Source organism: Rhinoraja longicauda, chromosome 21 (genome assembly GCF_053455715.1).
Source record: "Rhinoraja longicauda isolate Sanriku21f chromosome 21, sRhiLon1.1, whole genome shotgun sequence".
Taxonomy (NCBI): domain Eukaryota; kingdom Metazoa; phylum Chordata; class Chondrichthyes; order Rajiformes; family Arhynchobatidae; genus Rhinoraja; species Rhinoraja longicauda.
In genome coordinates, this window is record NC_135973.1 from 8,921,342 (window position 1) to 8,933,160 (window position 11,819).

General features: G+C 46.8%; 1 protein-coding gene across 1 annotated transcript in view; it reads right to left on the bottom strand.

Annotated features, from left to right (window-relative positions):
• Window positions 1-11,819, bottom strand: part of LOC144604175 (uncharacterized) — a 257,398-nt gene that overhangs the window by 15,878 nt on the left and 229,701 nt on the right. The window contains exons 68-70 of the mRNA XM_078418381.1: window positions 10,276-10,478; window positions 9,713-9,875; window positions 5,242-5,351 (exon numbers count right to left, since the gene is read on the bottom strand). Coding sequence (XP_078274507.1) covers window positions 5,242-5,351; window positions 9,713-9,875; window positions 10,276-10,478 — 476 coding nt within the window. The remainder of the gene's footprint in view (window positions 1-5,241; window positions 5,352-9,712; window positions 9,876-10,275; window positions 10,479-11,819) is intronic.

An 11,819-nucleotide genomic window follows, 5' to 3' on the forward strand; every position in this document is an offset into this window, starting at 1 on the left:
GGTCGGCGCGGGCCTGTTTCTACCCCGGTATCTCTAAACTAAAGAGAGCGGCGCGGTGGCGCGGCGGTAGAGTTGCTGCCTTACAGCGCATGCAGTGCCAGAGACCCGGGTTCGATCCCGACTACGGGTGCTGTCTGTACGGAGTTTGTACGTTCTCCCCGTGACCTGCGTGGGTTTTCTCAGAGATCTTCGGTTTCCTCCCACACTCCAAATACGTACACGTTTGTGGGTTAATTGGCTTGGGTTCGTATACAAGTGTAAATTGTCCCTAGTGTGTGTAGGCGTGTGTTATTGTGCAGGGATCACTGGTCGGCGCAGACTCGGTGGGCCTGTTTCCGTACTGTATCTCTAAACTAAACTAAAAAACTGAAACTAAACTAAAAAAGGATATTGCCATAATTTCATGGGTCTTTCATTCACTGTCAGATCAATAGCTTCTCTGCATTGAATCAATGCCAGAACAAAAAAACTTCCAGAGAATTGTGGCAGGCAATTAAACCGCCTTCCATCTTGTCTCGATGATTATTTGTACGTGACTGACACAAGTCCATGCGATCATTTTACAGTTTTATTCAGTAGGTTTAATTTTCTTCAGAAACGAAAGGATTGTAATATAAACTGATAAAACGTACCTAAAACAGAATAGTTATATTTCAGAGCAGAATTTTTTTTTCATTTGTGTTAATCACATTTCTTTTCAGTCATATTGTTGTCACACCTAGTAAATGAACAAATTCAGAGATGCTGACTAAAATGTACAAGTTTAGTTTAGTTTAGGGATTCACCGCGGAAACAGGCCCATCGGCCCACCGAGTCACCGGCCCACCGAGTCACCGGCCCACCGAGTCACCGGCCACCGAGTCACCGGCCACCGAGGCACCGGCCCACCGAGTCACCGGCCACCGAGTCACCGGCCCACCGAGTCACCGGCCCACCAAGTCACCGGCCCACCGAGTCACCGGCCACCGAGTCCGCGCCGACCAGCGATCCCTGCACACCAACACTATCCTACACACACCAGTGACAATTAACAATTATACCAAGCCAATTAATCTACAAACCTGCACATCTTTGGAGTGTGGGATGAAACCGGAGATACTGGAGGAAACCCACGCAGGTCACGGGGAGAACGTACAAACTCCGTACAGACAACACCCATGGTCAGACTCGAACCCGGGTCTCTGGCGCTGTGAGGCAGCAACTCTACCGCTGCGCCACCGTGCCACTCACGGAAGTCGATCTTCCTGACGTCCTCCCGAGTCTTTGCTCACTGATCCCCAGTAGCCCATCCTCACCCAAAACCTTGTTATCCATTGGGCCCAACTCCCCACTTCCAATTTCCTATCTGGCTACCCAGCTCCAAATCTCCTGCCATTTTAAATTCCAAACTCACACTAGATTTAAACCTCACTTGACCTCCTTCACGTGTTCTTCAAAGATCTGGCCCAAGGAGGAACAGTTTTGCATGGAGAAGGCATGTCCATAGGCTTTCTGCAGGCCTGAAATGTGAGGCCTCACGCAAGGCATTGACTGGGTTACCACACAACCCATCTCGCCAACGCATTTTTTAAATGGGTTGATGAATTTCTAGACAACTGATGTTTACAGGGAGAAGTGCAAAAGAGGGGCGGGATTGTGGGAGAAGTTGCTGTGTACTGGGGTGGGAGCACAGGAAAGAGAGAGGAAGACGTGCTACTTATCATTGGAAAAATCAAATGTAACTACCACTGGGTTATAAGCTACACATGTGGAATAAGAGGTGTGTGTGGCCTCACTCAGGCAATGAAGGTCATTGAGGACAGTCAGGTCGGGATGGGAAGGGGAAGGGGAGTTGAAATGGCGTCTGCAGAGACAGAGTAACAGGACTGGAAAACTGTTAGGTCATAGGTAATAGAAACAGAATGAGGCCATTCGGCCCATCAAGTCTACTACTCCGCCATTCAATGATGGCTGATCTATCTTTCCCTCCTATCCCCCATTCTCCTGCCATCTCCCCGTAACCCCTGGCATCCGTACTAATCAAATTTTACACTTGGGATCCCAACAAATCTTTTCTCCCCTGACATTGAAAGCAAAGGGGCGTAATTTAAATGCTATAATATTGCTTTCTTTTTATAATATCTGTGACGTATTGGGCCACATGTTATAATATGAATAGAAAAGTTCAAATCCATTTGTCCAGCACCGTAAACTAGATACATTCATTCATCAAGGATCAAGCCATTCCTATCTAATCCTTCTGGAAACCAAAATAAAACTGCAGATGTTGGAAAATTTGAAATAAAGACTGGAATTGCTGTAAATATTCAGCAAGTGGGTTCCTGTGGGTTTAATATCCAGAGCCATGTGTAACGTGCCAGTGAGTTAAATAGCCTGTACTGATTTGGGAGGGTTACATCGATGTTGGCAAGAAATGTATTAATCGTTGTAAAATGTGAACATAGGCATTCCTCTCAGCATTGTACGTCTAGTCCGACGCATCTTTGAACAGGCCGTTTATATTTTGACTTAACACCAGTTACAATTATTAGGTTTGAACACAATATCCTTTTACATGTTTCATATTCATATTTTAGACTTCAGTGTGAAAACAGGCCCTTCAGCCCACTGAGCCCGTGCCGACCAACAATCACCCTGTTCACTATCCAACACACTTGGGACAATGAAAGTTTTTACAAAAGCAACATTTTCCCTACAAATCTGCACGCCTCTCGGGTGTGGGAGGAAACCGGAGTGCCCATACAAAAACCCACACGGTCACGGGGAGAACGTGCAAACTCCATATAGCCGGCACCATAGTCAGGATTGAACCCAGGTCTCTGGCGCTGTAAAGGCACTGTGCCACTCATTTGCTCTCTGCAGTTTTTTTCCTTACAACATAGGAGACCATTTTGCTCAGCAAGTCTGTGTTGGCTCTTGGAGTAGTCCCATCAAATGTATCTCCCTGCATGAGAACGCAGAACAGTACAGCACAGGAACAGGCCCCTCAGCCCATAACGTTTGTGCCGAACATGATGCTAAGTGCAGCTGATCTCATCTGCCTGTACATGATGCACATCCCCCCCCATTCCCTGCACTTCCACGTGACGATCTAAAGGCCTCTTGAACGTCACTATCTGCCTCCACCATCACCCCTGGCAGCGCATTCCAGGCCCCCACCACTCTCTGTGTAAAGAGTCCCGCACATCTCCCTTAAACATTCCCCACCCCTTCCCTCCCCTGGGCCTCACCTGGACTCCCATCAATCTCCCCTCCACCCAGCCCCTCCCCCCCCCACCTGCCTGACCCGTTGAGTTACTCCAGCACTTTGTGTCCTTCCTTAAACCAGCATCTGCAGTTCTTTGTTTTTCCGTTCCCCTTCCCACCTTGTAGCTGTGCCTTCTAGTGTTGGACACCTCCACCCTGGGAGAAAGGGTCTACCCTATCTATGCCTCTCATAATTTAATATATTTCTATCAAGTCTCCCCTCAACCACCGATGTTTCAGAGAAGAATTCTTGGTAACCTAACTTTGCTCATATCCCAGTAATGCCTGCCACCTTATTCTCCTGCCACGCACTTATAGTAGGGGTAACCTAAAGTAGTCCATCAATTCATCAACCAGCAGAAGATAGACACAAAATGCTGGAGCAACTCAGAGGGTCAGGCAGCATCTCTGGAGAATATGGACAGGTGATGATAGACACAAAAAGCTGGAGTAAGTCAGTGGGCAGCATCTCTGGAGAGAAGGAACGGGTGACGTTTTGGATCAAGACCCTTCTTCAGACTAGTTAGGGAAAAGGGAAACAAGAGATGTAGAGAGATAAAGAACAATGAATGAAAGATATGCAAACAAGTAACGATGATAAAGGAAACCAGGCCATGGTTTGCTGTTTGTTGAGTGAAAACGAGAAGCTGGAGCAACATGGGTGGGGGAGGGTTGGAGAGGGAGGGAATGCCGGGGTTACATGAAGTTAGAGAAATTAATATTCATACCGCTGGACTGTAAACTGCCCAAGCAAAATATGAGATGCTGTTCCTCCAATTTGAGTTTAGCCTCACTCTGACAATGGAGGAGACCAAGGACAGAAAGGTCAGTGTATGAATGGGAAGGAGAGTGAAAGTGTTTAGCAACCGTGAGCACAGGCCCGCTCTCCGGTTACTGAAAGTATGGTCTCTGTAATGTGGAAGAATGCTGGAGTAACTGGGGGAGCCCAGGAGAAGGACAGGGGGAATGTACACAGACAGTGCCTGAGGTCAAGATCGATTCTGGGCCACTGCGGCTGTGAGGTAGTTGCACTACTTGCAGTACTCTGACAATAAGCACCCAAACACCATCACGTTAATTAATGTAACAAGACCAGCAATGGTTGTGGCTGTGCTTGATAAGAGTTGCAATTTGCTATTTGGGAAGCACAGAGACTGTAACCATACTGAAGTTAGTCACTGTTCTTCTCAAATAGCATCATACAGAAGAAGGGTCTTGACCCGAAACATCACCAATTCCCATTCTCCAGAGATGCTGCCTGACCCCACTGAATTACTCCAGCACTTTGTATCTTTTTTTTTGTTGGTAAACAGGCAACTGCAGTTCCTTCCTACAAACTCTTTCCCACACACGGCCGCAGTTCCTCAGCAGACACGGTCTGATGTAGGAAATTCTGAAAAAGCTGCCTGTCCCGCTGAGTTACTCCAACACTTTGTGTCCATCGTGACTTTGTGCCCATCTTGACTGTGACTTGGGCGGTCACGGTGGCGCAGCGGTAGAGTTGCCGCCTTACAGCGAATTCAGCGCCGGAGACTCGGGTTCGGTCCCGACTACGGGCGCTGTCTGTACAGAGTTTGTACGCTCTCCCCACGACCTGCGTGGGTTTTCTCCAAGATCTTCGGTTTCCTCCCACACTACAAAGACGTGCAGGTTTGTAGGTTAATTGGCTTGGTAAAATGTAAAAATTGTCCTTAGTGGGTGTAGGGTCGTGTTAATGCGCGGGGATCGCTGGTCGGCGCGGACCCGGTGGGCCGAAGGGCCTGTTTCCACGCTGTATCTCTAAACCAAACTAAACCTGTAGGAAGGAACTGCAGGTGCTGGTTTAAATCGAAGGTAGACACAAAATGCTGGCGGGTCAGGCAGCATCTATGGATAGAAGGAATGGGTGACATTTCGGGTCGAGACACTTCCTCAGACTGAGTTACTCCAGCATTTTGTGTCTACCTTTGACCGTAGCCCAGCCTTGCCTTTGGAGCGCTGCAATCAGTACTTTACCTGCCATTCCTCTGCAAACTCCTGCACATTCTCTGCCTGTGTGTGGTTGGGTAGAGTGAACTCATTCCCAGCTTCATTATCATTTGTTCCAAACAGGCCGGCTGATCTTCCTGCAAACACAAGTGAACACATGCATCACAACTATCAGGTTCCTTCAGTTATGATTAAAATTCCTTCAATTATATCCTTCAATTATGATTACAATTCATGGCAGGATGGAGTCAAATTATTAAAAAGAACCACAATATTTTTTTAAAAGGTGCATTTTATAATCGTTATAGCTTTAATTGTGTCAGTTCGACCTGGCTTGTATACACTGGAATTTAGAAGGATGAGAGGAGATCTTATCGAAACGTATAAGATTATTAAGGGGTTGGACACGTTAGAGGCAGGAAACATGTTCCCAATGTTGGGGGAAGTCCAGAACAAGGGGTCACAGTTTAAGAATAAGGAGTAGGCCATTTAGAACTGAGATGAGGAAAAACTTTTTCAGTCAGAGAGTTGTGAATCTGTGGAATTCTCTGCCTCAGAAGGCAGTGGAGGCCAATTCTCTGAATGCATTCAAGAGAGAGCTAGATAGAGCTCTTAAGGATAGCGGAGTCAGGGGGTATGGGGAGAAGGCAGGAACGGGGTACTGATTGAGAATGATCAGCCATGATCACATGGAATGGCGGTGCTGGCTCGAAGGGCCGAATGGCCTCCTCCTGCACCTATTGTCTATTGTCTATTGTCATTTAGGGGGGCCTCGTATATATCAAGAGGGATTTGGCCAATATTTCTGCCTGAACTCTTTCAGTGGTTATTTTCTTCTCCAGTTTTCTCCATTTCTCTCCTCAAGATTTCCATAGGGGGGCTTTTTTCAGAGTGTAGAACTCTTCTGGCATGAGTCATCCTGACCAGAATCTTGTTCAGGCATAGACAGGAGGAACTGCAGGAGCTGGAATCTTGAGCAGATCAAAAAGTGCCGGAGGAACTCGGCAAGTCAGGCAGCCTCCGTGGAGGGAGTCAGACAGGCGACGTTTCAGGTCGGGCTTTCATCGGGCCAATGGCCTTCAGTCTGATGGTCTTCTCCATCGGCCCGCAGATGGGTCCCAGCCCGAAGTGTCGCCCATTACTTCTCCCCTCCCACAGATGCTGCCTGACCTGCTGAGTTGCTCCAGCACTTTGTTTAGTTTAGTTTAGTTTAGAGACACAGTGCGGAAACAGGCCCTTCGGCCCACCGGGTCCCCGCCGACCAGCGATCCCCGCACACTAACACTACACCCACTAGGGACAATTTTTACATTTACCAAGCCAATTAACCTACAAACCTGCACATCTTTGGAGTGTGGGAGGAAACCGAAGATCTCGGAGAAAACCCACACAGGTCACAGGGAGAACGTACAAACCCCATACAGACAGCACCCGTAGTCGGGATCGAACCCAGATCTATGGCGCTGCATTCGCTGTAAGGCAGCAACTCTGCCGCTGCGCCACCGTGACCTTTGTGTGTGCCTCTTGTTCAAGTGAAGGATGTGCAGATGTGTAGGTGTGTGTGCAAGTCTACTTACAATCGAATTGAGAGTTGCAAAGCTCTGGCAGGGCAAGACAGACTGGACCCAGGGAGGAAATATCCCCTTGCTAGGGTAGAGTCGCAGTGTAATGTTACAAGGCCCAGTGGCTGAGAAATTAATGGGTAATAAACCTGTAATATTCATTACCATGGGTGGATTGTGGAAGCCATGCCACTGAATATATTTAAGAAGGAGACAAATAGGTTCGTGGATACAAAAGGCCTAGATGGAGAGTGGATGTGGAGAGGATGGTTTCCAGTATTGGGAGAGTCACGGACCAGAGGGCACAGCCTCAGAGTAAATGGACGCACCTTTAGAATGGAGATGAAGAGGAATTTCTTTAGCCAGAGGTTGGTGAATCTGTGGAATTCATTGCCACGGATGACAGTGGAAGCCAAGTCATTGGGTATTTTTAAAACAGAGAGTGACAGGTTCTTGTTTGGTAAGGGCATCAATGATTACAGGGAGAAGGCAGTAGAATGGGGTTGAGAGGGATCAATAGATCAGCCACGACCGAATGGCAGAGCAGACTCAATGGGCCGAATGACCCAATTCTGCTCCTGTCTTAAATGATGAGAGAATGGGAACAAAGTATTGAGGCAGCAGACCAGCCATTGCACGGCAGGATAGGCTTGAAGGGCCAAATGGCCTTCTCGTGATCCTAGTTTTTATGGCACAGCTTTTTGGCCTACGATTCTATCATAAAACGTCGCAGAGATAATCGAATTTGAAGTATTTCTTCCATCATGAACCAAACATTTTGGAAAGTTTCACAGCACTACTGAAAAGCACAAGCTGTGGAGATGCCATATGTCTTTGGATGCAATGCACAGATTGTGGGCAGGACTCCCTGACTAACAGCTAAGGCTGTATAATAACATACTTTGTAGAGATGCTGATAGCCAATTTCCCTCCTTAGTGGTTTCGTTCTTTTCATTTTCGCTTGTTCAATTTGCTACTTGCTGCTATTAAATCAATCTGAACATTTGGCTGACGGATGTCAAAATGTTGCCGCAATGTTTCATTGCAGAATGTTATTCCGTACCACACACTGAGAGTGATTTGATTTTTGCAACAAAAAAAAAACCCCACCACATATCAAAAGCAATCACACATTTTATTTCCCCCAAAGACCTTCAAAAATTAAATTCTGCTCATTCATGACTCAGACAATATAACAACAAACCGTATTCATTTTGCACCTTTAGCGTGGCAAAATGTCTTGAGGGAATTCACAGAAGCGTTATCAGGTAAAAATCCATGCCAGGATTCACAAGACGACATTTATCAATCTCCTTAACTATACTCACTGACTTTGCTTCTAAAGTTCTCTCTGTTAGGGAATTCCACCGATACTTCACCGGTTGAGTGAAGAAGTTTGGCTCTCTCACCCCCTCATCTGCCCACATCCCTCTCCCTTCTCCCCCACCCCCACCCCCCTCTCCGTCCACCAACATTCCTTCCTCCAGCTTCACAATTCTCAACTCTCCCGTCCTTTCCAATAAGTTGTAGGAGCAGAATTAGGCCATTCGGCCCATCAAGTCTACTCCGCCAGTCAATTATGGCTGATCTATCTCTCCCTCCTCACCCCATTCTCCTGCCTTCTCCCCATAACCCCTGACACCCGTTCTCATCAAGAATCTATCTATCAATCTCTGCCTTAGAAATATCCAACGACGGTCCACAGCCTTCTGTGACAATGAATTCCATTTTGTCTCCATCCTGTGTCCACCTATTACCTTCTAGACTTTGTCCTGCCCCATCGCTCTTCCAGCTTTATCCTCCCCACCCTCCACAATCAGTCTGAATAAGGGCCCTGACCTGAAACATCAGCAAAGAAAGACACAAAATGTTGAGGTAACTCCGCGGGTCAGGCAACATCTCTGAAGAACGTGGATAGGTGGAAAAGGGTCTTGACCCAAAATATCACCGACCATGTTCTCCAGGGACCCTGATTGACCTTCTGAGTTACTCCGGCACTTTGTCTTGAATTGTAAACCAGCATCTGCAATTCCTTGTTTCTAAGGTTGCATCCTTCTATGCCCGACCTCTCCTGCCACGTAACTGGGATCTGAGACTCTGCCCCATACGAGACCTCAGCCGATGTAAACATTCTCTTCCCTCTCAGTCTGCCCAGCCCTATCAGAATTTTGTAAGATTCAATTCGACCTCCTGTTATTCTTTTAAACAATCTTCAAGCGGCATTAATGCAGATGATCCAAAACTTAGTTTAAAAAAAGGGGAAGTTATAAAGATCATCTCAAAGGGAAGAGTTAAACACAGAAGTGTTTAGTTTCAGTTTAGCTTTCCATTCCGGCCTTCCATCACAGTGAGGAGGTGACTGGAGGAGACTCACTGTGACGGATGCTTTTTGTTTTATGTTGGTTTTTGTGATTGTGTGTTTAATTGCTTTCTTTTTTTTAAATTGCGTCTCATTGTTGACTGTGGGTAACGTGATTTCGTCCAAAAACACGTTTTTGGATGACAATAAAGATTATTCTATTCAATCTTAGAGATACAGCGTGGAAACAGGCCCCATCGGTTTACAATTCGCTACCGGGACTAAGTACGCACACAGAGAACATTTATAAAGGTTCCACTCTCTTTCAACAGGATAGAACCCATTTGTATTAGAGTTGAGCACAGTCTGTTGTGATATTGCTGGGACTACTTTGTGTATCCAAGGACTACTTTGTGTGCCTGTGTATATAAGTGATTGCTGTGATTAGGCGGTCACTCTGGATGCAGGTGGCCACGGAATAAACAGCCTGGAGTTGAGCTCCAGCAAGGTAACCTTTTATACACGTGTACTTGTGGTCCGTCCAGAGTCACTAAAGGTACAACAGGTACCGGACCACGAAGTACAACACAGTCCACAACGGTTAAAGGTTTGACTATTAATGTTTCCGAGCACTAACCGTGGTACCATCCAGGAAGAGTAAGACTGCAGAAGTCATGTCGCATGTCACACGATACTGTGACTCCATTTTGATCTGACACCTTGACTTCATTGAGATCCCACTTGACTGTCACTCCATTCTTCAGCAGGGGCAGATCACTGGCTTTGCAATTCTCTTCAACCTGTGGAAAACAACTTGTCTGTCTTAGAATCCCACTTTTTATCGCAAAATCCCAATTCTAAATGTTTCTTTTTAATAAACACAATAATCTGAAAACTGGAAAGCTCTCAAGAAGACAATCAGTGTGTGTAAAATGTCGAGGCAGATGAGATTGAAACCTTCAACGTCACTTGGTCTTGTTTACAGTATAAGATCATGGGGGAATAGATAGGGTAGATGCACAGGGTCTCTTGCACAGTAAGGGAAACAAGAACCCAGGGGACATACGGTTTAAGGAGAGAGGGGAAAGTTTTAATAGGAACTATTTGTCAATGAGCACGTTCTTTCACGCTGCTTCTGAAGAAAGGGTTCTGATGTTGATGTGGGTGTGATGGGGGATTGCGAGCGCGCGTGAATTTCACCTTGAGCCCCGGGTAAATATCAACGGCGGTCCGATTCATTTCGACTCGAAGCGAGTTTCTGCCGTGCTTCTCGTGGTTCAGTAACACGGTGAACGAGTTGCCCTGGAAGTCCTTGGCTAAAAGGAAACCACACTTGCTGGCAAAATCGTACATCTTCCCGTCGAAGGTCACGTAATGTTTGTTCCCAACGAGGACAGCTTGATCTACGAAACACATGGGGGGGGGGGGGGGAGAAAGAGTTTCAAGACTTTATGCGGCCGGTCAATGTTTCGCTTTACTTCTTTTTTTTGTGGCTAAATTAAAAACAGATGATCTTGGAGAAGTGCACCACATCTTTCCCCTCTGGTGTCATGGAATGAAGTCTCTTGCCAAGGTCGGTTTGAAAGCGAGCGCAGACTGGATTTTAATGGTTATGTTTATCATTCTAGACCGGCGTTATAAATGCTTCAGAATAATAAATTATCCAGCATGTGGTGCATCACTTACATTAAACTGCAAACCTATGACAGTGTGACTGTGATGTCCTGAAGCAGTCAGGAGAACATTTTTAGTGAGAACCATTGAACTCAGTGGTCCACCCTAAAAGGACAGGAAATCTGCTGGAACTCAACGTTCAAAGGGCCCACTATTCCCAAAAGTGTGACCCCAACATTGATCCCTCCCGGAGTGAAGAAATGTTCTTGGTTTTTAGCCCTAAGCTGTCTCATCACCAGCTGAACCTATCCACATTAGATTCCTGTTATAACTTTTATGTTTAGTTTAGTTTAATGATACAGCATGGAAACAGGCCATTCGGCTCTCCGATTTCGCGCCGACCAGCCTCCCCCAAACACCAGCACCGTCCTACACACACGAGGGACAATTTACAATTTTACCAAAGCCAATTAACCGACACACCTGTACATCTTTGGAATGTGGGAGGAAACCGGAGCACCCGGAGAAAAACCCAGGCGGCCACGGGGAGAAGACACAAACTCCGTACAGACGGCGCCCGTAGTCAGGATCGAACCCGGGCCTCTGGCGCTGTGAGGCATTGCATAGAAATAAGCCCCTCTGGCCCCTTCACAATATTTCTGTTACCCGACTTTCTCATCCACTCCCTAAATACTGGGGGCATTTTACAGAGGGCCAGTTAACTAATAAACCTACACACCTTTGGGATGAGAGAGGAAACCGGAGCACCCATGGAAAACCCACGAGGTCACAGTGAGAACGTGCAAACTCCACGCAGACAGCACCTGAGGTCGGGATCGAGCCCCGTTCCATGGCGCTGTGAGGCAGCAGCTCTCCCAGCGGCTCTACCACTGTGGCTCCTCCATGTAGTATCCCGTGTTTAATATTTCAATCTATCTGCTTTATGGTCATGATACACATGGTAGCACAGTGACAGAGTTGCTGCCTCAGAGATCTGCGTTCAATCCTGACTCTGGTGCTGTCTGTGTGGAGTTTACGTGTCCTCTCTGTGACCGTGTGGGTTTCTTCAGGGTACTCCTGTTTCCTGCTAAAGATGAACAATTTGGTCAGTCCATTGGTCATTGGAAATT